Source organism: Amphibalanus amphitrite, unplaced genomic scaffold (assembly GCF_019059575.1).
Source record: "Amphibalanus amphitrite isolate SeventyFive unplaced genomic scaffold, NRLGWU_Aamphi_draft 000023F_arrow, whole genome shotgun sequence".
Taxonomy (NCBI): domain Eukaryota; kingdom Metazoa; phylum Arthropoda; class Thecostraca; order Balanomorpha; family Balanidae; genus Amphibalanus; species Amphibalanus amphitrite.
This window is the reverse complement of record NW_024881519.1, coordinates 223390-249090: the sequence shown is the minus strand read 5'-3', so window position 1 is coordinate 249090 and position 25701 is coordinate 223390. Positions and strand designations below refer to the sequence as shown.

Here is a 25701-nt window from a genome sequence, read left to right as displayed (position 1 = left end):
GTGCTGTGCACCAGTCACCACACTGACGGCGGTCACCTGTGTGCTGCACAACTTTCTGTGAGATCAAGAGATCGACACTGACTGCCCCGGGGGGTGTGCTCCGATTGCGCCGAGTGTGCTCCCGCGTGTCCAGGCCTTGATGCCAATACCGCACGCGAGGCGGCGCGCGTCCGCCAAGCCCTCACATACTGCGTCCAAGGTGCAGGTGGTGTTCTGTGACAGTGTGCAGCTTCTGCCGGCCCCGTGGACGGCACCGCGTGTGACCATGGCATGTGCATTCGATTTTCTGACATAAGTGCAGTGAATTCATTTGTCATTTGCTTCTGAGTGCTGTCGCCACTGTCGCCGCTCGGTAGATCGGTCGATTCTGCCAGAGTAAAGAGGTCGCCACGATCGGCGCCGGTGCGGCAAGGAGCAAAGCACTCAGCAATCGGCTGCCGGGAGGTGGCGGCTGCGGCGGCTGACGACTCGGGCCTCGAAAATCCTGTCGTGTGCGTTGCTGGCTATTATGCGTTGTTGGTGTGCGCTGTTTTGCAAGGCCTTTGGAGCGGCATGTCGAATTTTGAGTTTTGGACGAAGGAGCCTTGGTGTTTTGTTGGTCTATTTTCGATAAAAACGGTCATGAAGAGTGAGCTGTGTCCAGGCTGATTTTAAGATTTCTGTCACAGTATTGTCACCTTTGACCTAGGCTTGTGTCTTCTTGGGTATCGGCATATTGTGCCTCCGTCCTTGCCCCGTGTCCGCGCGTGCTGCATTTTTATGTGGTCGCGCGTATGGGGTCATATACTGCCACCTCGCCATGTTTAGTGTTGTCCACTGTGTGGAAAAATGCATTTTGTTTGTTTCTTTTTTTGGGGGGGGGGGGGTGGGGCTACACTTGTGTTCCCCAATCCAGCGCTTTAGATAATACAGCATCTGTTTTTGACATAATGAAAGCCTGTGTTTTATGTGGGTGGTAGGCTTCGCCGTGCCTCAGGTCCGTTTCTGGCATTTAAATTTCTGCTACATTTCTAGAATGCTTTTTTCTGTTTTTCACATACAAAGCACGGTTCAAATGTGTGACCACAAATCACTGTGATTGTCCCATGCTTACCACCAACCATTCCTACAATGCTTATGTCGTTACAGCAAAATTATTCATTTATTGAGAACAGGGTAGTAGTTGAATAAACAATACAGGTGAGCAAAATCTGCAGCACTCGTAGTCTTGGCTGATGCGTTAGGAAAAATGGAGGAAGTGCAAGTACACACCACTTTTCAGTTTTATGCTTGAGTGCATTGAATTCCACTGCAGAAGAATCGCAGTTTGATTGTATTTTCATTTATATTATGTATTGTTTCAATAATAGATCTAATGAATATTATTCCAATATTATCTAGACGGTAGTTATCATCCTGCAAAACATGTCCAAATATTTAGTACCTTGAATATTGCGGTAAAATAAGCTGCGCCGCTGCATGTATCAGCAGCGCAATATCTGGTGCCAACTCAAGGTCAAGCGGGTCACGTGACACTTGAGCGGCGGCTGGCTAGAACAGTCGCCGGCGACTCCAAAATGTTGGAAAAATTGAACTTTCTCGGCAACGCCGACAACTCTTCAATGATTGGCTGACACGACTGCTACGTCACACCCCGGCGACTGGTCAGCTGATATCGACAACTGCGGAGTTGCCGGCGACTGACCCCGGTCGCTGGCGATCGCCGGCGACAGTTGCCGTCGCCGGCGACCGGAAAAGTTGCTACGTGTGAAAGGGCCATAACAGTGCAGCGGTGCGTTTATGGCGGAGGGAGGGGAAGCGGTGTAGTGTCGGCAAGGCCGCACACAGGAGCCTCCCCCCATTCGAGTTGGGGCCCCTAATCTTTAGACCGCCGAAGACCATGTAAAATGAACTGAAATAATGATTGAAAAGACCGGGAGGGCCCATCTCGTTCCCCAGCAGGCCCATACGAGTCTATAAATGCCCAGTAGCGCAGCCAGGGGTATTGTGGTGAAATTTCAATGGCCCTCAAAAGACCTCAAAGGGCCCACACCGGGTCCTCAGATGGTCTCGAAGGGCCTTCGGTTAGCGTCAAATGGCCCTCATCTGGTGTCAAAGGGCCCTCAGATGGCCAAATGAAGGGCCACAAGATGGCCTCAAAGGGCCCTCAGATGGGTTCAAAGGGCTCTCAGCCAACGTTAAATCTACCTCAGAAGACCTTAAAGGGCGTCAAAGGGCCCTAAACCTGCGTAGAGGGCCCTGAGCTCGCGTCAAACGACCCTCCGAAGGCCTTAAAGAGTCCTTAGCTTGTGTCAGGGGGCCCCCAGCTGGTGTCAGTGAGCCCTCCTCAGCTGGCGCCAAAAGTCCATCTGAAGGCCTCAAACGGTCGTCAGCTGGAGTACAACGGTCCTCAGATGCCGTCACGCGGCCCTCAAAAGCCTCAAGGAGCCCTTATAAGGTCTCAAAGGGCCCTCATTTGGCCTCAAAAGGCCCTCCGCTAGCGTTAACCGGACTTCAGAAGGCCTTAAAGGGCCCTTATCTGGTGTCAGAGGGCCCCCAGCTAGTGTCAGAGGGCCCTCAGTTGGCGCAAAATGGCCATCAGAAGGCCTCAAACGGTCCGTAACTGGAGTCCAACCGCAACGGTCCTCAGGTGGCGTCAAGCGGCCCTCAAAAAGCCTCAAAGGCCGCTTAGAAGGCAGCAAAGGGCCCTCATATGACCCCAAAGGGTCCTCTGCTGGCGTCAAACGGACCTCAGAAGGTCTCAAAGGGCGTCAAAGGGCCCTGAGCTCGTGTCAAATATAAAAGCGCCCTTAGCTGGTGTCAGGAGGCCCCCAGTTGGTGTCAGCGTGCCCTCAGCTGGTGTCAGAGAGCCCTCAGTTGGCATCTACTGGCCATCAGAAGGCCCCAAACGGTCCTCAGATGGCGTCCAACGGTCCTCAGCTGACGTTAAGAGGCCCTCAAAAAGGCCTCAAAGACCCCTCGGCTGCTGAAGAGGCCCTTAGCCTCAAAGGAAACTCAAGAGACGTTAAACGGCCCTAAAAAGGCTTGAAAGGGCCCTCTGCTGGTGGCAAAGGGCTCACATATGACGCCAATAACAGCTTTGTCAAAAACGGACCTGAGAGACCTTGCCGGTCCCTGGTTATAAGGGACTCCTGTCTCTTGCAGTAACCTGAGTGGCCCACGTTTACTGAGGGGCCCCTGGTTATTGAAGGAGTCCCTGGTTACTGGAAGGGCCCCTGGTTATCAGAGGGTTCCCTGGTCACCTGGTGGGTCCCTGATCAATTGAAACCTCGTCCCGATCATCTGAGCGCCCCCTGATTGCCTTGGTCTTGGCGTTGGCGTACAGTTTAAAGTCGTCGGCACACTGCGGCCTCCTCTTTCTCAACAAGTCCCTCTATTTCTTCTGCAGCGAGGGCGATTTTGTCAAAATACTCCTCCATCGCGAAGCCTCGTGCGCAGACGCAGTCTTCGGGGCGCTCGCTGCGCCAACTCTTGACGCCAACTGACGGGGTCCAAATGGAACAGATGGACTCCGAAACGAACGTGGGAATGCCGACACATGATCCCTTCAAATTTACAGAGGAGGAGATGTCCCCTGACAGCCCATTTGCAATAGGGGTCACTTTTACACTATAGACGTATGGGGAATTCGACCTTATCGACATGGTACTACGAGGTCAGCTGATCTGCTTGGCATTTAAATCGTAGTAGAACTGGTATTTAAACGCTGCGAAACAACTTACGTACAACGTAGCTCCGATGGGCCGCTCTTTCTTTTTCTCCGATTTTCTTCCGATCAAGAGAAGTTTCGTACCGAGAGAAGTTTCGCAGCCACGTCCGATATAACTTACGATAGCACGGATCCCCCCAGCCATTTTCTAGGTGCAAAACCTACCGCTAAAACCCGCGAGACCTGTACCTAACAGTCATTTTACGTAGACGGCTGGGGGGATCCGTGCTATCGTAAGTTATATCGGACGTGGCTGCGATACTTCTCTCGGTACGAAACTTCTCTCGATCGGAAGAAAATCGGAGGGATGAAAAAGAAAGAGCGGCCCATCGGAGCTACGTTGTACAGCCCACCGCTAAAGTAATGTGTGGTTTTACCAATCTCAACGGATGGCTTTGACCGACGATTTTTAAATGCGGACTGATTGAAAAGAAGACGTCAATAGATAAAGTTGTAGCTGCAAGGGTGAAGATACAGGTAAGCTACATTTAACCCATTTATGCCCAGGAATATTGACCATCATGAAAATCGACGAAATCAAAATATGTTATGCTCCTACCAGGGCCTTGCATGGAATCGAAAATTATTTTCGCCTGCAGCAAAAGTTTTTCGAGAAAAACGTAAAAAACATGCGTTGCGAAATCGCAACGAAGGGCACACCGGGCGCCATCAGCGTTGCGAAAACGCAACGACGGGCACATCAGACGGACATAAAGTACACTGAACTGCCGTATATGCTAATATGTTTTGACAAAACATCAATCAACTGTTGACAACTATTGCCTGAAAATGCGGAACCCACATCCGTCATGCTTTATAACCCGCCTAAGAGCCTCAGTGAGGAAGCATAACTTCATGATTCGCGAACGGGGAGATGGCAACACGGTCATTATCAACCATTTACGTTGTCCATTGCTGTTCATTTAAAGTTTTGGTCGACACGTATCCAGGGTGATGCTTTCTTTTGGAAGCTAGACAGAGCCATTACCCCCACCTATCAGACCCCACACTGAATACAATTAAACGGAGGATTGGGAGTAAACCAGTGCCTCACGTATGCGCGTATATCCGCAATCATTGTTAACCACCCTCCTAGGAGTAAAGTTAAATTCCATTGCAGGTTAGTCGTACCCACTCTCAGCAAAAAGAAAAGAAGGACCGATCCGGCTCTAACAAATTACCCGCGTAAGGCGTTATAGCGCATCACAACAAATCGACCCCCAGTTTATCATGTTAACACCTAATCCAAAATTTTCATGGCCCCACTCTCAGCGACCTTCACGTATAACCTCTTTCTCGAGACAATGCCAGGACAGAATGGTGATTCGACGTCAATCCGTCCTTTCCATCTTCAGGATAGTTTAATCCTCCTCCACGCCTCAACCCCCTGTTCCGGGCTGGACCGGCAACGTATATCGCAATCGGGCAGCTCACATAGGAGCGCGCCTGTAGCCGGGTGCAGCGAGTGCTTGGGAGGGGGGAAGAGGGTGGGTCATGGGTGGCCTGCCCACTGGCTGGGCTCAGTCTCCAGTCTACGATTAACCGTGTCCGGTCAGACAAATGTCTCCCCTAATTCCAATAATCCTGCTAGCTCTAAAAATGGTCTGATTAGATAAAAAGCCTATCAAAGTAAGAAAACAAGCGTATACTCCACATCAAGCAGGATGTTCCGCCGCTACAGCCTCTGGCTACAAAATGAGAGAGAGAGAGAGAGAAAGAAAGAGAGAAAGAGAGAGATAGAGAGAGAGAGAGAGAGAGAGAGAGAGAGAGAGAGGGAGAGGGAGGGAGAGGATTGGGGAACGAGGAGGAGAGGGAGGAAGATGGGGGAGAGAAAGAGAGAACCCACAGCGTAGCACGAGTGAAGTCTATTGTTGATATTCATACTTCCGCTACCCTGCCAATGTGCCCATCGTTGCGTTTTCGCAACACCGCTGTCTTTCCGATGTGCCCTTCGTTGCGTTCCCGCAACGCGACCGTAGTCATATTTGAAAATAGTCACAAACCCTTTTTGTAGCATTATTTCTTAACAAAATGCATATCTACGCTATTGTAGGGACTCTGCAGAATATGTTTACACAATTTTCATTACGATATTATTAAGTACTTAGCCTACTTATCTTGGTTTTCGTGACGTCATCACTCACAAAACCTTTGACTTCCCTCTGGGAGCTCTAGGCAGGAACTTACCGGCCGCACAGATTTGTAACTGCGTAGCATCATGCGCACAACCATGCTACACACGCTGAAACTTGTCTCATCGGTTAGTCTCTTTTACACACTTCTCAAGCTTCGATCACGTCGACGCTTGCTTGCGTTGCGAAAACGCAACGAAGGGCGTAAATGGGTTAAAGTCTCCTTGCAGTCTGGCTAATCGTTCCTAGGCTTCAGAAGCAGAACATACCCATGACTGGTCTGAAACCACACATTACTTCTGGTGTGGACTGTACGTAAGCTTTTTCGCAGCGTTTAAATACCACTTTTACTACGGTTTAAAGGGCAGGCAGATCAGGTGACTTCGTAGTACCATGTCGATAAAGTCGAATTCCCCATTCGTTTATAGTATATAGTGACCCCTATTGCAAATAGACTGTCTGTAAATTTGGAGAGATCGTGTGTCGGCATTGCCACGTTCGTTTCGGATCTGTTCCATTTGGAGCCCGTCAATTGGCGTCAAGAGTTGGCGCAGCGAGCGCCCCGAAGACTGCGTCTGCGCACAAGGCTTCGCGATGGAGGAGTATTTTGACGAAATCGCTCTCGCTGCAGAAGAAATAGAGGGACTTGTTGAGAAAGAGGAGGCCGCAGTGTGCCGACGACTTTAAACTGTACGCCAACGCCAAGACCAAGGCAATCAGGGGGCGCTCAGATGATCGGGAGGCTTCGATTGATCAGGGACCCACCAGGTGACCAGGGAACCCTCTGATAACCATAGGCGGCGGAACGGGGAGGGCACCGGGGCACCGTGCCCCCTTTGATTTTGGCATTTTAACCTTAGCCCTATGGGCGTTACATGGAAAGAATGGGACCAAAAGTCGGCAGTGCCCCCCTCCCCTTAATTGAAGGTGTTCCGCCGCTACTGCTGATAACCAGGGGCCCTTCCAGTAACCAGGGACTCCTCCAATAACCAGGGGCCCGTAAGTAAACGGGGGCCACTCAGGTTACTGCGAGAGACAGGAGTCCCTTATAACCAGGGGCCGGCAAGGCCTCTCAGGTCCGTTTTTGACAACGCTGTTATTGACGTCATGTGCGAGCCCTTTACCACCAGCAGAGGGCCCTTTCAAGCCTTTTTAGGGCCGTTTAACGTCTCTTGAGTTCCCTTTGAGGCTAAGGGCCTCTTCGGCAGCCGAGGGGTCTTTGAGACCTTTTTGAGGGCCTCTTAACGTCAGCTGAGGACAGTTGGACGCCATCTGAGGACCGTTTGGGGCCTTCTGATGGCCAATAGATGCCAACTGAGGGCTCTCTGACACCAGCTGGGGCCCCCTGACACCAACTGGGGGCCTTCCGACACCAGCTAAGGACGCTTTTATATTTGACACGAGCTCAGAGCCCTCTGACGCCCTTTGAGACCTTCTGAAGTCCGTTTGACGCCAGCAGAGGACCCTTTGGGGTCATATGGGGGCCCTTTGCTGCCTTCTAAGCGGCCTTTGAGGCTTTTTGAGGGCCGCTTGACGCCAGCTGAGGACCGTTGGACTCCAGTTACGGACCGTTTGAGGCCTTCTGATGGCCATTTCGCGCCAACTGAGGGCCCTCTGACACTAGCTGGGAGCCCTCTGACACCAGATAAGGGCCCTTTAAGGCCTTCTGAGGTCTGTTTAACTCCAGCTGAGGGTCTTTTGAGGCCAAATGAGGGCCCTTTGAGACCTTATAAGAGCTCCTTGAGGCTTTTGAGGGCCGCTTGTGGGCATCTGAGAACCGTTGTACTCCAGCTGAGGACCGTTTGAGGCCTTCAGATGGACTTTTGGCGCCAGCTGAGGAGGGCTCACTGACACCAGTTGGGGGCCCTCTGACACAAGCTAAGGACTCTTTAAGACCTTCGGAGGGTCGTTTGACGCGAGCTCAGGGCCCTCTGACGCAGGTTCAGGGCCCTTTGACGCCCTTTAAGGTCTTCTGAGGTAGGTTTAACGTTGGCTGAGAGCCCTTTGAACCCATCTGAGGGCCCTTTGAGGCCATCTTGTGGCCCTTCATTTGGCCATCTGAGGGCCCTTTGACACCAGATGAGGGCCATTTGACACTAACCGAGGGCCCTTAGAGACCATCTGAGGACCCTGTGACCTCATCTGTGGACCCTTTGAGGTCTTTTGAGGGCCGTTGAAATTTCACCACAATACCCCTGGCTGCGCTACTGGGCATTTATGGACTCGTATGGGCCTGCTGGGGAACGAGATGGGCCCTCCCGGTCTTTTCAATCATTATTTCAGTTCATTTTACACGGTCTTCGGCGGTCTAGAGATTAGGGGCCTCAACTCGAAAGGGGGGAGGCCCGTGCGCCCTCTCCTTGTGTGCGGCCTTACTGCACTACATACACCGCTTCCCCTTCCTCCGCCATAAACGCACCGCTAGGCGCCGACAAATACGGACCGGCGCCGCCACCGGCTCCCCCGCGGCCTGCCTCGTGTTGACATAGCTCTTCCCGAACACCAGTGTAACCCCCACGCGGCCTAGGTATCGCCGCGCCCACCTGTCGGCGGCGCGGCCTCTGATGGCGTATCGGATCATTGATGGTGCGATACATATTTTGGGTCAGATTTTCGCAATTAACGCGAAAAACTGCCCAAAACACTTTTTAAATTTCAAAATTGATTTCTTTTTTAAAAATGACGTGAAAGTGATCGTTTTCAACGTGTAAATGTAAAACGCTCTAGCGCAGCCATTTTTGAAGGAATTGACTTCAAATTTTGCACACGTGTTCATCAACCATATTTGTTTAAAGGGACCCTCTCACCTTCAAAAAAAGTTTATGAATTGGCATGAAAGTGATGTCGCTCGGTTCAGAAAGAGCGAAAACGAATATCTACCAAATTTCACCGAAAAATATTCACCGGTTTCCAAGATATAAGACTTTTACTTTTCATGGTGTGTCAAAAGTGGAAATAGCCGCCCGGCTTTAGTTCGCCAGCCTTGTCAATAGATGGCAGTACCACAATATGGGCAGCGGATCGTGCAATTGACGTCAAATTTTTGTTATCTGCTAAGAATTGAATGGCGGATCTTTCCATGCAAGAATCAAGTAAATCGGTCCACAACTTTTCTAGCAACAGAGACATGAAGTCAAACACCCTGCCACAGCGGCGGCGCGGCGGCCGGCGGCGGCCGTTACGCGCCGCCCAGGCGCGCCTGGGAGCCTGGCGGCGCTGAACGGTTCCGACTTGGCACTGCACTAAAACCTGTTAACTGCTTGGAATAGTTATTTTAGCAAAATTTTCATTCAAGTGAGGAATAACCAAGGGCAGGAAGTATGTATGCTTGTATGCGTACTGTGTAATTCAAGAAACTGCATTAGCAGATACTCGCTAATATTAGATCCAGCCAAGTCCAAACGCATTCAAGGGGATGTGATTCTGATGGGTCAACAATATTTATCGTTCGAGGGCGGATACAGTTTTAACAATACAAAAAATATTTTTGCACAGCTCTATTCCTTGAATAATTCTCTTCAACGCCTCATTCCTAGTTAAGCGAATTAGCCCACCCTGGTTGAATAAATAAGGCGATTTTGCCACAAGGTCGCGGAAAACCGACCGAAAACGGCCGCGCTCAACGTTAATTTGGGCATGCAGACTCTTAAAAACTCGCATTGGGCGGGTAGGGTTTCCTAGGTATTGGCTCCAAAACACCGTATTCGGCTCCCGAATACGTCCAAGTGACCCGCCTCGTTCCTAGTTAAGCTCTAATTAGATCAAGTGACTCATAAGGAGCGAAAAAGCGACAAAAAACATGAATTTCCCTATGGCGGCGGGCTGCCGGGTTGCCAGACGGCGCACCGGCTATTTCCACTTTTGACACACCATGTGTTTACTTTTTGGGATCTCCTCTGTTCCTAGCGACTTTATTTGGAAGCAATAGTTTGGCAGCTGAAAGTGCGGCACTTGTTGCGCGCAAAGCAGCATATACCACCGCGTGCTACAAACGTTTTAGTCAAACATTTAAAAATCGTTTGATATCTGCGCTGACGTCACACATTCAGAGGGGTATTCCTATGCATTAGCCCCTCTGAATCAAAATGCTGCAATTTTGAAATTCAATATTTGCGATTTAAGGCATTTCTCGACGTTGTGAGTGCCGAAACCGGTAATTGTGAGCCATTTTGGCTACCCCATTTTGGCTATCTCAACTCAAATCTAATGTTAAGGTGGGAGGGTCCCTTTAACATATATTTCGGTTTTGTGAAAATTTTGAAAATTTCTTATACTTTTCTCTTGAGAAAGAGGTAAAACTTCGTTACGATCGGCCTTCCGATCGACCGAGAAGATTCGTAAAGTTAGTTCGTATCTTCACCATTTGTGATACAACTTGCGTACCTACTTAGCCTACGATGTGATGGATCCCCCCAATATCTGTTCCGATTCAACTTACGTTTGATCGCAACTGCGAGTTGCCTTGCGATCACATGGATCCCCCCAGCAATGTCACGACTTCTGACAATCATACACGAGGCCGGTTTTGATAAAAACATAAAAACTATGCGATTTCAGATGTCCCAAACATTTCTTTGGTTGGCCATATCGCGATTTACTCGGTTTGGTAAACTTAACTTTTTGGTAATTATGGCCACTCGTGAACCCCATTTGCATCACTGTGCACTCTAGCCCAGCTGAGGCCGGTACAACCTCTGACAGCTCAGCGCGGTCAGCTTTCTTGATGCCTGGCTGATTTGAGCAAAGTAGACATAAACAAACGCAAATTCATACATGATTTGAAAGTGACAGAGCAATGAATCTTCCTCTCAGGTACCTATCCTGAACAACTAGGTACCGACTTGAATCATTAAACTAACAAACATGACGTCCGTTTCGCAAGGCGACAGCCGAACGTCTCTTCCGTGACCGGTCAGACGGGCCTAGCGCCAGGTCTGCGCGTCGATAAGGGTCATTTCACGCTTTTGTTGGCTTACTTTGATCCATCATGACACTGAGTTGTGTGATTGCGGCGTGTTGCCGGCTGTGAGAGACGCATATTAATATTTGAGAATATTTTTTTTTCGCTACATATTGTTCTTTTGGCATTTAGCTTTCTCTGAAAAAAACATGCCCATGATTTTGAGAATGTCTTGGACAGCTCGTTGAATAAAAAATTATCACGTTTTTACAAAACGCAATTTTTGAAAAAGGCCATCGAACGATTTTGGTAAAAATCACATTTTTGGAATCAGCTCATCGTCAGCTTTTGAATGGTACATTTCGTTTCTTTTGTGGATGAAATGACTTTCCGACGAACCGTGAGTGAGCTGGAGCTCTGGCATTCTACCCCTCCCGGCTACGGACCGGCCCTCAGGCTAAAGTGTGTTATAGTACATTTTTGCCACCGACGCATGTTAAAAAAGTTCAGTTAAATTTTTGTATAAAGGTGGCCTGCTGAAAGGCTGAAGCGCGAGAGACGGTTAATTTCAGTCGACGCTAAAACTCGGAAATGCCTATCAAAACCCATGCATAAAAACACGGCGGTTAATTTCATTATACGGCAGTTTTCTTCTCTTCAAAAGTTCCCTGTTAAACAATGCATTCGATGACTGAAACTTCATTAAAAGTCCGGTCATAGAAGCTTGCAGCTTGGAATAAAATAAATTGCGAAACAGGTTGACAGGTGAATTTTGAAAAGAACACAGCCTTAATGTAATGACTTTTCGTATGCATTTCAAAGAGATGGCTTAGCAGGTTACGCAGAAATTTAGAAGGCAGATTTCGAGGTACACCTAGTTCTCAAGAGCCAGTGAAAAGAGCAATTGAAGATGAACCTTACAAAACGGGAAGAACAGCACTGTCAGGAGCCAGTGTTTGTAGTAAGATCGACGTTTGTTATCATACCTTCATGGATATTGGATGTCAAAACTCAAAACATAGGAAAGAGGAGGGAATGCAACGACATCACATTTCCCCACTAATGAAGACCAAACATGTCTCCGCAACGCCTACTCCTCACTCGCTTCGTAACATGAATGTCTAATAAAAGTAGGTAACAGACGCGTCTCGCATGTTTACCAGGAAATATCTGAGAAATGAGGGATGAATTTCAAGCAAAATACTACATGGTAGGCAATTTACCATTTGTATAGGTATACTGAAACCAAGTTATAGATTAATTTCGTTATTCGCCCATCGTGTGTTAAAGTCCATTGGCAATAATTTTCATTATACGCCCAAAGCTTTACCCATTTGCTGCCCCCCCCCCCCCCATCTCCCGTGCCCCTCCTTGATGTCGAAGCCCAAGAGCGAACCCTTTCTCAGAGATGCGTTGGTGCTAGGTGCCAAAAATTTACTATAATAAATTTAATTACCCGGTCCGAATACTATACCAGCCATGATACGGTCGCTTTTCCTCAAGGGTGTTTTCATTGAATATGCTCGCAGGCTCGCACATTCAATGCAAAAATTGCACTCATTTCATTCGTGCAATTTTCGAAAATAGCATCCTCACTCCGTTCGGACGCTATTTTCGATAAAATAATGTCCTCACTTCGTTCGGACATTATTTTAAAACACCCTTGGGAAAGCGACCGAATAATGTCTGGTATAGTGCTCGGACCGGGCAATTAAATATATATTAGTACTAGCGCAAACGCGTAGTAGTTACGTGACTGGTTCACGTATCGGGAGCGTCAGCAAGTGGCGATACTAAGAACGGGATCTAGTGGGGCAACCGGCACAGAAAAATAGCACGATTTTATTTTGGTAAGAATATCTATGACAGTAAGAGATTTATGCATAATCCTCATCCTCGGAGCAAACATGGACACCTTTTTTAACCCCACATCTGTTCTCCGGGGAATTTCCGGGAGGGGCACGAAAGATCTCTTTTTAGAAGTGTCCAATCGTCCGATCCTGATCAAATTTGTGTGTTCGTAAGCTTGCTCTGGCATCGCTTGATCTGCCAAGACAGACAAACTTGAGAAAAATCGAGTGACTGTACCTTTTTTGAAGGTTTCTAAACAACTTGTCTGAACTTCACGGGAGGACAAATGTGGGGTTTTAAAAAAAGGTGTCGACATGTCCTATTCCTCCACACCTTGCACTACATTTTCTTTCTCCACTGGCCACCAGCTAGTAAATAATAGCAAGACTCTAAGTTGGTAATATACGTGTACAGTAGCAGCTGCGGGTGCTGCACCTACCGTCTACCACCACCGGCTGTTCCAAGTACCGGTAGCCGGCCGCCACCAGCTCGTCACGGAACGTCGGATAGCTGGTGAGTGCTCGGCCCGTGCAGAGGCCGTGCGCCCTCAGAGCCGTTGGCGCCGCGCAGATGGCGGCAATCAGCCGGCCGGTCGCCTCCTGTTCTAGCAGCGCCCTCTTCACCAGCTGCGACTGTCGGCACGAAAAGACGCGCTCAGACAGAGACTATCGGCACGATCAGACGCGCTCAGACAGAGACTATCGGCACGATCAGACGCGCTCAGACAGAGACTATCGGCACGAAAAGACGCGCTCAGACAGAGACTATCGGCACGATCAGACGCGCTCAGACAGAGACTATCGGCACGATCAGACGCGCTCAGACAGAGACTATCGGCACGATCAGACGCACTCAGACAGAGACTATCGGCACGAAAAGACGCGCTCAGACAGAGACTATCGGCACGAAAAGACGCGTTCAGACAGAGGGCTGACGTCTGAAACAGCGATTAAAAAAACAGCGACTTTCAAACAGCGACTCACTCAAAACAGCGATCGCGTTGCCGACTCACATGTCAAAGCGATTGTTTGAGAGGGCAGTGATCCGTAATAGAGCGACTACAGAGGAGCAGCGACTTTTCTAGGCTAGGAAATGGCGATTGGAAGCTGAGCACATTTTTTTGTGTAAAATGCAATCGTTTTGAATAAACAGAAACTAAAAGCCAAGTTTGCAGCCAGTAGTCGAAGTATATTACCTTACATACAGGCTTGTTTCAATAATTTAGTCGTTCATTAGCTTCGCTGATGATGATCAACGGTTAACCCGCGCCCTGCTGGGGGGGGGGGTGTTTGAACACCCCCCCTTGTGGTTTTTCGCGAATATCTCAAAAACGGCGGCGCTCCGTGCCGCCGTTTTTGGTACACCTTATCATACATCAATTCTACACATGTTGTAAAAATTTCAGACCAAGGTCATTCAAGGTCAGGTCACCAGGTCACTTGAAGTGACCTCACCTCATAAAAAGTTTCAATGTCTGTCATAGCTACACCGAGTGACCGATCGCTTTGAAACTTTCAGCGATTGCTAAGAGCAATAGCATGTACAAAATGTATATCTCAGAATTTTGATATCGATGACCTAAGGTCAGGTCAATTTTGCGACCTCCCCATTGTAAGTCAATGGGAGAAAATTAAAATGCGCCTCTTTTGGACAAAAGACATTATAAACACTCTCAAACACCGAATTACAAGTGGTTTAGACACACTGAACATGAAAATGGTGTCTGTGACCCTTGTTTATGCCCTGAGGTCATCTTAGGCCACGAATGGTATCTCACAGTTTTTCGCAAATAACTTTTGATAGAGGCATACTAGAGCGATGAAAACGCCTTAGATGTGTTCAGCTCGACGATACGGATCGACTGATATGCAACATGGCCCTTTCTGGTCAGGTCATGACCTTGACCTGAGGTCAAATTTTCAAGTTGACCTTTCAAGGTCAACTTATAGCTCATTCGATGCGTCTTGACGAGAGGAACACAATGCCGGTAAAAGTAAGCTCGTACAAGGCTTGGATCAAAAGTCATTGCAGAAAAACTGTTTCCGAAAAAATCGGCTATTTTTGCAGTTTTTGCCCCCTGCAGGCAAAACCGTTGACGTTAGGTCAAATCTGAGAAAATTACTCAGAAAGGGCTTTATAAGAGCTATCGAATGCGCTTTTCCGCGGCGCTGTAGCTCTATTGGTTCTCGAGTTATGCGTTGGCTTCTTGGAAATTGTCGACATTCGACCTGGAAATCGGCGAAATTTTGCCTTCAATGACCTCTGGTGACCTGACCTTTGACCTGACCAAAAAATTGACCGAAGTGATTTCGTCATTATTTTTGACGCTCTTTCGAACGCCGCCTTCCGCGTATTGCTACGTGGCACAGGAGCCGAGTTACAAGGGGGGGGGGTGTTCAAACACCCCCCCCCCCCCAGCAGGGCGTGGAAATCCAGGACCCCCAGCCGGGCGCGGGTTAATACGCTTCGCGGCAAAAACTATTTATATTCCACCAAAGATGGAATGTATTTCTTTCTATATGAATATAACTCAAAGCATTCAAGCTACCGTCATGGATTACCTACTACCTGGATCGGCAACTCCGCGGAATTCCCATTGTATTGCGCGACCGCCCGAAAGTGCTGCCACCTATCGAGCAAACTGATCCCTGCTAAGGACAGCCCGCCGCCGCCGCCCAGTCAGACAGCGGCCGATACCAGCAAAGTCCGAAAATGACCGGCAAGTTACATGGCCTGAACCAGCCGCGGCTAAGTTGGGCATCGGCCAACAGTGTCGGGTCCCGGAAGAGCGATACAGGGCGGTTCCATAGACTCTATCGTTTTGGGTAGAATGGTGTGCATGGGTCGTTCGCCGAGCGCGACTGGCTGATTTTACCTCAGCACGTCGTATTGTTAGCTCTCATGGCCAGGTCAGGCGCCTTCTGCCTGCAAATACCTTCAATCAAACGACTTTGTCTATCACTCGGGTTGCCCTCTTGCTGATCATCTTAACCCTCGCCGGACCTATTGGTTTTCTACATACGCGCCGGCCGAGGGGGGGGGGGCGGGTACGACCCCCCTCGCCGTTTCGCCCCTGGTGGAGCTAGCGCGTCGCGGAAAAAACGAGCGTGTGCGCCGTTACGAGACGCAGAGATTGGTACCCGATTTTAACCCGCGCACCGACGGGGGTCTGCGCCAACTTCGCACCGACGGGGGGGGGGGGTGGGGGCGGATGACCGCCCCCCTGAGATCTCGAGAACGAAGCAAGATAGCGACAAGCGGTAAACGGCATCGGATACGCACGGTCAAGATCTACAATTTTACCCAGGTCATTTTCAGGTCAGGTCAAAGATGACGTCACAGGGGTCGAAAAAGTAAAAATGGCGGCGCTAGATATGGAGAGAGTTTTTCTCGAATAACTTTCGAATTAGTCAAGATAGGAACAAAATAAGGGCATCATCGTGATCCTCTCGTCAATCCGCATCGAATGATATATATGTTGACCTCGAAAGGTCAAGGTCAAAGGTTGACCTCAGGTCACGTGACCTCGAGGTCATCATGTATATCATTCGATGCGTCTTGACGAGCTTAACACAATGAGACCATCCACGCGTCTGTATCTTGTTCCTGTACGGAGTTATTGGCCAAAAACCTTTGGTGACCTTTGATGACGTCACATGACCTCACAGCTGCCCAACAGCAAAACAGACCTCAAGGTAGTGAAGGTTGATCGTATATGAAGTCATGTTTGGTATATGGGGCCATTCCGACCCGTTTTAGTGGTAAAAACAGTGAGTTGATTTTTCCCCCATTGACTTATAATGGGGAGGTCGCGAAATTGACCTGACCTTAGGTCACCGATATCAAAATTCCGAGATATACAAATTGTAACTACTAATGACCTAATGATATCCTGCGACTTTCAAAGGCCTCCGACATCTACTGTAGCTCTGGCACGGTGACAAAGTTGCAAAAAATTGACTTGAGGTTGGGTCATTCAAAGTGACCTGGTGACCTGACCTTAAAAGATAGGAGGTTCAAACTTGCACACCATGTGTAAAATTGATGAGGCAATAGTCATACCAAATTTCGCGGCGCTACGCGCCTTCCCGCTATTCGCGAAAAATCTCAGGGGGCGGATATCCGCCCCCCCGTCGGCGCGCGGGTTAAGGTCCTAGGTCAACCGGTGACCTCTGAGGTCAGGTCAAGTGCCCCAAGGTACGGTTCAGTTTTTGGTGAATAACTTCGCAAAAAACGGTCGCAGAGCCGCGATTTTGGCAGCATCGTGTTTGCATCGCTCAGGCGCGTCGAATGATATACTTTTTGCTCGGGCCAGGTCAACTTGGGGTGTTGACCTCAGGTCAAGGTCAGGTCAGCACCCCCAGGTCACGAAGTTGGTCGAAAGAGGTCATGTCGCATATCATTCGATTCGGCAGGTCTTCCTGAGTACATTGGTGGCTTCCGCGACTCGCTAGCTCAATTTGATCAAGAGTTATTGACGAAAAACTAATATGACCTTGATGCCGTCATAAATGACGTCACGCAGGGTCAACATTGCAAAAGTGACGCATCTTACCTTGCAAAGAGTGCATCAAATCACGATTCTGTGTGCTTAAGATAGTTGGAGATCGTTCCCGGCGCCAGAATAGCAGTTTTCATTTTTTCCCCATTGACTTATAATGGTGAGGTCACGCAAATGACCTGACCTCATATGACCTTAAGGGAAAATCCGAGATATACAAGTTGTGACTCTCATAATGGATACTAGATCCTGCAAGTTTCATTTCAATGTGACATCTCCTCTGGCAGTGAGGGCGTTGCAAAGTTGCGACATCTGAAGACCGTGCAGAGGTTCACTTATGACGTCATAGGTCAGTGACCTGACCTGACCCAAAAATGCGGTTGGTGTCAAAAGATCTGGCTTGAATCAAAGGTCAGGTATGGTAATCGAAATTCCGAGATATACAAATTGTAGCTACTAATGACCTAATAGAAACTGACGCCCCAGGAAGCTGAGCACCAGGAGAAAAAGAAACTCTGGACCCCCCCCCCCCCCACATCACGCCGTGATGCATCCAGAGAAGGATAAACCACGTGTCGTGTTTGACGCGGCTGCAGTATGTGACGGCACGTCACTCAACTCTGTACTGCTCAGAGGCCCTGACTTCATGCAGAGCCTCCATGGAGTGCTGCTCCGCTTCAGACAAGAACCCTTTGCAGTGGTAGGGGACATATACCAGATGTTCCATCAAATCAGAGTGAGGAACGAAGACCAGCCAGCTCTGTCATTCCTCTGGCGAGGAGTGGAAGTGACAGAGCCTCCCAGTCTCTATCAAATGCAAGTTGTGATTTTTGGTGCAAAGTGTCCTTGCATCGCAAACTACATCGTGCGTCGGACACTAACGGACTCTAACGGAGCAGAGAAGCTGAAAGAAGGGAAACCATCAATCATCTCTACTTTTACGTGGATGATTTCCTCCGCTCGGAGGAAACTGCCGATGCAGCGCTGTCGACGATGGAGCAGGTCAAGTCGCTGATAAGACCAGGAGGCTTCAGACTCAACAAGTGGAGGTTAAACTGTCCGGAACTTTTGGAACATCTGCCAGAAAGCGATAGAGATGCATCTAAAAAAAGCTCACAGCGTGTGAAGGTGGAGCACGGAAGGAGCTCGGCTGCCTGTGGTCTCCCATCGAGGACACCCTGAGCAATCAAGTGCGGACAGCAGACGTCCCAGCAACAAAGCGAGGAGTGGTGAGGATGGCAGCGAGGATCTTTGACCCCCTGGGAATCATCACGCCATTCCTCCTCCAAGCGAAGATCATCCAGAAGCTGTGGGCTCTAAAACTCGACTGGGATGAGAAGATCTCTGGTGTCGAGCTCACTCTGTGGCAGAAGTAGTTGGCAGAGCTGTCTGCAGTGAAGGACATCAAGGTACCGCGAAGCCTGAAGATATCTGTGACAGGAAATATCAAGGAGATTGAGCTTCATCTGTTTTCAGATGCCTCGGAGGACGCGTTTGCAGCGGTGGCCTACGTTCGGATGACTGGTGCCGACGGACGACGCTGTGTCAGCTTTGTCATGTCGCGGTCCAGTGTAGCCCCACTCAAGCAACTCTCGATTGTGCGACTCGAGCTTCAGGGAGCCGTTCCTGCCACGAGGTTAGCCAAGACGATCCAGAAGGAGCTCACGTTCGAGTTCGAAGACGTGGTGTTCTGGACGGACAGCCAAGTGGTCCTGCGATTCGTGGCAAACGAGAGCAGAATGTTTCAAACGTTTGTGGCAAACAGGGTGTCCGAGATAAGGCATTCCACAGTAGAGCACTTCATGGGCCGGATAAATCCGTTATCCACGGATAAATCCGCGGACCGGATAGGATTGGATTCTAAATTTGTTAAAAAAGAACGGATATGGGCGGGCCGGATTTGGGAATTGAAGGTTGAACCCGGATCAAAACGGATCAAAATTTTAACATTCAACATTGATGTTAAAAATTAACCTAATGTGTTAAGCGGCAGCAGAGGTTTGATTAAAGTAATAGGCATCATTTTATGACACTCACTTGTCACAAGACTTGTCTTCAAGTGGATAATGTATGCAATGTATGCATGGTTTTTGGAACCATGATGGTCTATGAGATGTATGACTGTCTGGTCCCTTAGATTGAATTTGTTAGTCCAGTTTTGGGTGAAACCAGTTATTGGTGAAACGGATTATTACGGATATTTTTTGGAAGTTTGGCTGCAATACGGGCCATGGGTGGGCCGGATTCTGATATTCAAAGAAAGGCGGATAATGGGCGGATCTGGATATGACTTGCCGGATATGGGCCGGGCCGGATCCTAAAAAGCCTATCCGTGAAGTGACCACAGACCCCTCTCAGTGGAGACATGTGCCAGGGATACAAAACCCGGCAGACATCAGCTCACGAAGACTGCCGGCACCGCAGCTGAGAAGCTCTGATCTGTGGTGGAACGGACCCGAGTTTCTCATTCGTGATTGAGGTGAGTGGCCGCACCTGATGACGTCCAGTCTTCCAGCATACCAGCCAGAGCTGAAGAGAAAACCTGCAAGGCCGGCCGTCAGCTTTGTCGGCAAAACAGCTGCAAGTCGGCCTCTGGTGGATCCCACACGATTTTCATCATGGAGTAAGTACAGACGCATCGTCGTTTGGACTCACCGGTTCATTTGGAACGTCAGAACGAAGGAGAAGAGGCGCGGTCCGCTGACGGTGGAAGAACTTCTGCGGGCGGAGCAGGTCATCATCCGGGAGGACCAAGAGCGCGAGAAAATGGCTCCTCAACCAGGAGTGACTCTCTTCAAGGCTGACAAGGGCATCGTAAGGGTGGAAGCTCGTCTGAAGAATGCCCCCGCTGAGATCTGCCGACAGCCCATCGCGCTGAGCCCCGGAAGTGAAGTGACGACTGATTGTGACGGACCTACATGAACGCTGCATGCACGCTGGACTAAACCACACCTTGAATCTGGTGAGGAAGAAGAGGTGCGCTGTCGCTGGTCTGACACGAGTTGTGTGATGACAGCAGCAAGCAATGACGCTTGTAACCCATGCACGAAGAACTGACTGCTTGGGAACAGAGTCAGTCAGTCTTTGCAAGGTGAGACTGCCTGATAAGCCTGGCTGTACGTTAAGTATACGCTTATATGTTACCTGAATTCTTTTTTTTTGCATTTTTTGTTTGTTTGATTCCCCACCATCGTTGATTCCGCTGCCCCACGTGACCCGCTGCCCCACGTGACCGTCTCCACTTCCTTGTGATGCCCTGATCCTGAAGGACAGCAATGTCGTCGCGTGGACTGCTGGCTGGTGGTCGGCAGACTGGACAGCCGGACGTGCTGGTGGTTTCGGTGTTGTGGGGCGGCGTCCCCGTGGGACGCGTCTGCCGCATGATCGTCTGACGGCGAGGTCGTCAGAGTCCGGGGTCGGCTGCAGACGACTGCTGCGGCGGGTGCGTCGCGGACGCTCGCGGGGCCGCTGAGGCTGCCGCTTCGCCTGCCGCCTGCGGTTGGCGCTCTGGTGGGCGGCGCTGCGTTCCGGTGCTCGGCGTCCCGGGACGCTGACGGAGGACTGTGAGGACTTTGACGTGATGGTTCGGTGTGGCGCCGTGTAGAAGGGGCGCATGTGTGGTGCGTGGCGGACAGTGCGGTGTCCACTGTCCATTGTGCGTGAACACTGTCTAGAAGAACGTCTTTCGTTACGCGGCTGTGCCTGTTGTTAGGTCGTTTAATGTTAATTTTCGGTTCCCGAAAACTGGGGGAGAATGTCGCCGCCGTGAAGCTCTACTGTGGCGAGCGCCGCGCATATTTAGTAGCCGTGCTCTCCGTTTGTTTTGAGACGATTTTCGTAAAAACTACCACGCTCTCATTTTTCCGTGGTGCTTCTAGCAGGGAAGGTAATTGAACTTTGCGTATGAATGATGTATGTTATTTGTCTAAAATGAATCTAAATTGTTTAGGTGATCACTGATGCGTCTGGGATTGCAGTAGACTATGTTTCAGACCAGATTTATTACTAAACTGGCGATTATTATAAGCCATTTTGATGTGGCGCATATCGCCGCATGCGTCAATGCTGTGATAATATTGCAGATATTGAAAGACAGGAAAGTGTCCTTAGATTCCAGTACAATAGCAACATGCTTGGTGTGCATTGTCATTAAAGGCGGTTTGAATTATTGTGCAGGATGCTGGCATTGAGACAGTGCTGTGAGGCGCTGTAGGAGGCCGAGTGTATACCGGCCTGTCTGCGGTCCCTCCAAGCGGAGTTGAGCCGGCTTGGACGAGGTTCGTTCATCGCTGTCATCATCGCGCCCGCAAACTATTGGTCAGTGAACTTGAGTAGTACTGGAATCTGGATTGTTAATTAACCCGGGGTCGAACGGACTCCCCCCCTTCGGTTTTTCGCGAATAACTCGCGTAAAAAGCGGCCGATCGCGACGAAACTTTCAGTACCCTCGCGTTAATCAATTTTACACCTACCCTGAAATTTTTATGACCCTGATCTAAATGACCTTTGACCTGTGACCTTTGACCTTTTTCGAGACCATGTTTGGCCGGAATCGCGATTCGGCGTATGTCGGCACGCATTAGCCGCGCGTTTGCAGTCTTTTCGTGGTTTTAAGCGTTCAAACATGGGATATGATGTTGCTCCCATGCATTAGGGTGGGTGTCAAGGTCACCGGAAGGTCAGGTAGGTCATTGACCTTTGATGACCTCGGTTCACTTTTTCGAGTTTTACATGTTTCTAGGCCAGTTTTTGGAGCTGAATTCGAATTTAGCAACCATATGAACATTTACAATTTAAAGACATGATGTGGAGATGAATTGTGAATTAAAATGAAATCGGACTTACTCCACAAGAGTTCGTTGGGTCGGAGCTTTCGAATTGTATTACAATTATTCGTCCTATACAGAGACGCGCTATCTGAGATCAGCCATCAGATCTGACTGCTTACGTGCCATCCGCTACTGCTCCTCCGTCAAAGACCGCCTGCAAGAACTTGATTTTATACGCAAGAAATTCCACCGACACGGCTACCCTCTCTCGTTCATCAACCCGATCCTAAGAAGAACAGAAAAGGACCTCCAGCTGAAGGCCAGGGCTCTGCCGTCGCCACCGAACCCCAGCCCGCTGCCTGCACCCGTCCGGCTCTCGGTTCCGTTCGCTGGTCCCTGCTTCTACCAACTGAAGCGAGAAGCCAACAAGATCGGCATTCAGCTCGTGTCGAAGCCGTCGCAGACCATCGGGACCCTCCTCTGTAGCCAAGCCAAGCACCGTCTACCCAAGCAGCAGGAAAGTAATGTCATCTACTGCATCGAGTGCTCCTGCCGGGTAGAGGGTGACCCGGTCGTCTGCATCGGAGAAACGGACCGAGAACTTGGAACCAGAGTCCGCGAGCACCGAGAGAGCTGGGCTGGCTCGGTCCGCTCCAGAACCAACGCTTCAGCGTTCAGCACGCACCGGGACTGCACGCCGGCCTTCGACGACGCCAAAATCCTGAACCGTGCCTGCCACCACCAGATGAGACTCCTTCTCGAATCGGCCTACATTCGTACCGTGGGACGGCGGGAAGCCGTCCTAGTGTCACCCAATGACGCGAATGTGAACCGCAACTCTGGTGCCCTGCTGCAAGACAGGTGGCTCCCCATTATTCGCCGTTTCTGCCGTTAAAAGTTCATTTATAGATTTTATAATTTTGATATTTTATATCTTAGTCTAGTTTTAACTGTCATTAACTGTCATTAACATGTCATTAACTGTATTTTTACCTACCGGCCTATATTTTTGTATTAGATATTTTACTAGTGTGTTTTATACCCATTTTACAGGCTTTTTCTAGTAAGTGTGCATCCTGTTATTATTCACGTGTTTCCCAGTGTTTGTATGTTTATTTCAAGACCAACTAGTTGCCTCAGAGACCCTCCTGTCCGACCCATATTTGTTCGATCCGCACTGTACCTTCGATTCGATCTTAACATCCGATACGACTCTCGCTGACGAAGAATTGTAATACAATTCGAAAGCTCCGACCCAACGAACTCTTGTGGAGTAAGTCCGATTTCATTTTAATTGAACATTTACAAAGTAGTTTTGGTGCCTTCGTAACATGTTACGAGGTCACATTGCCCACCTGTCCCGGTTCAGACATTAGTTAATTCCTATAATATACATCATTGTGATGTGTAGACATCATTGTGTAGACATGTGTAGACATCATTGAATGATGTAGACATCATTCTATAGAGAAACTCGTGTTTAGTAACAATACTGTGTCATGCGGCTAATCTGACCAATAATTTCCAGCTATAACTAACTTACCGTGATCTCGCCACGATTTCCAGTCGCAGTTTGTTTTCAACATGTCAGCTGTCGTGAGAACCTGCAGTCAGCTGTTGCGAAACATCTACGCAGAAATATAGTACCCTTTTTTAGCCCAACACACTAGGGGAAATGTGGGGAATCGGGGTTTTTGGGTGGGGGAGGGGGGAATATTTTCACATGACGGTGATATTGGAAAAAAATTGTTATGAACAACAATTCAACGTTTGCATTTAATGAGGTAGTGCTGGTCAAGTACTGACCGGGCATTCCACGATAGATCGACCAAAAATAAATAAAATTTATACCCTCATATTTTATTTTTTGCTTAAAATTGGTCTAATGGGTTGTGATGGGCGGGGAAGCCAGCTGTGCCAAGGATTTTTTTTCTTCGAACAACGGTTTCCGAGATATAGCCTCAGGCAATTCCTGGAGGTCACGCTGCAACCCTATGTTTGGCGGCTTATAACTCAGAAACTATTGGTTTTCTATGGTAAAAATTTATATGGTTCAACTCGCAATCAACTAACAAACGTTTTGGCTATCTCGGATTTTCGATTTTTGAAAATTTTGATCACGTGACATCTTGACCTTTTTTCGAAGAGTGACCTTGATATTATCCCAACTGAAAGTCGCAATTTTGTCTGATGACGATTAAAGCCTTATCAATTGTCATTCATATGCGCAAATAAAAAAAGTGGCTTTCGGCCTGCGTTGACCTCAGGTCAGGTCATTTTATGACCTTCCCATTATTTCGAGCGGGAGCGACAGCGAGATCTCGAGAACAAAGCAAGATAGCGACAAGGGGTAAACGGCACAAAGTACACATGGATAAGGTCTACAATTTTTACTCAGGTCATTTTCAGGTCAGATCAAAGATGACGTCACAGGGATAAAAAGAAAGTCTAAATGGCGGCACTACATATATATGAAGTTTTTCTCGAATAACTTTCAAAATATCCCAGCTAGGAACAAACTAATAGCACCATCGTGATCCTCTCGTCGATCCGCATCGAAACATGTGTATGTTGACCTCGAAAGGTCAAGGTCAAAAGTTGACCTTAGGTCACGTGACCTTAAGGTCATCATATATATCATTCGATGGGCCTTGACGAGCTGAACACAATGAGCCTATCCTTGCGGCTGTATCTCAAACCTGTAAGGAGTTATTAGCAAAAAACCATTTGGTGACCTATAATGACGTCACATGACCCAAGAGCAACGTCACAGTTGACCAAGAGCAAAAAAGGTCTCAAGGTAGTCAAAGTTAGTCGTATATGAAGTCACTCATGGTATATTAGGCAATTCCGACGCGTTTTAGTGTAAAAACAAGGGAGCTGATTTTTCCCCAATTGACTTATAATGGGGTGGTCAAGAAATTGACCTGACCTCAGGTCATCGGTATTGAAATTCAAAACGAACTGGCGCTAGGCGAAAGCAAACACAATGGTGCCTCTTCCACGTCTCTTTCTTTATTAGATCAAAAGGTACAGCCAAAACTATTTTGACTTCCTTTTTACCCCTGTGACGTCATCTTTGACCTGACCTGAAAATGACCTTCGTAAAAATTGTAGACCTTATCCGTGTGAATCCTGCACCGTTTACCGCTTGTCGCTATCTTGCTTTATTCTCGAGATCTCGCGTCACTCCTGCTCGTAATAATGGACAGGTCATAAAAATGACCTGACCTGAGGTCAACGCAGGCCGAAAGCCACTTTTTTATTTGCGCATATGAATGACAATTGATAAGGCTTTAATCGTCATCAGACATAATTGCGACTTTCAGTTGGGAAAATATCAAGGTCACTCTTCGAAAAAAAGGTCAAGATGTCACGTGATCAAAATTTTCAAAAATCGAAAATCCGAGATAGCCAAAACGTTTGTTGGTTGATTGCGAGTTGAACCATATAAAGTGTTTACCATAGAAAATCAATAGTTTCTGAGTTATAAGCCGCCAAACATAGGGTTGCAGCGTGACCTCCAGGAATTGCCTGAGGCTATACCTCGGAAACCGTTGTTCGAAGAAAAAAATCCTTGGCACAGCTGGCTTCCCCGCCCATCACAACCCATTAGACCAATTTTAAGCAAAAAATAAAATATGAGGGTGTACGGCTTTGGTCGATCTATCGTGGACTACTGGTAGTCCTGGAAGTGCGGTACTCTTTTTTTAGCCCAACACACTAGGGAAAGTGTAGGAAATCGGGGTTTTGTGGGGGGACGGGTGATTATTTTCAAAGACGGTGATATTTGAAAAGAAAATATTTTTGTTATAAATAAAAATTAAACTTTTTGGTAG

At 48.6% G+C, this 25701-nt stretch overlaps 1 protein-coding gene across 3 annotated transcripts in view; it reads right to left on the bottom strand.

The window, feature by feature from the left end:
• The window catches only part of LOC122392449 (Parkinson disease protein 7 homolog), a 160164-nt gene that overhangs the window by 24651 nt on the left and 109812 nt on the right, over nucleotides 1-25701 (bottom strand). For all 3 annotated transcript variants that reach the window (XR_006258519.1, XR_006258520.1, XM_043387291.1), the window contains exon 4: nucleotides 13032-13224. Coding sequence is in view for 1 of the 3 variants with exons in the window: in XM_043387291.1 (XP_043243226.1) it covers nucleotides 13032-13224 (193 nt within the window). In the remaining 2 variants the exon portion in view is untranslated. The remainder of the gene's footprint in view (nucleotides 1-13031; nucleotides 13225-25701) is intronic.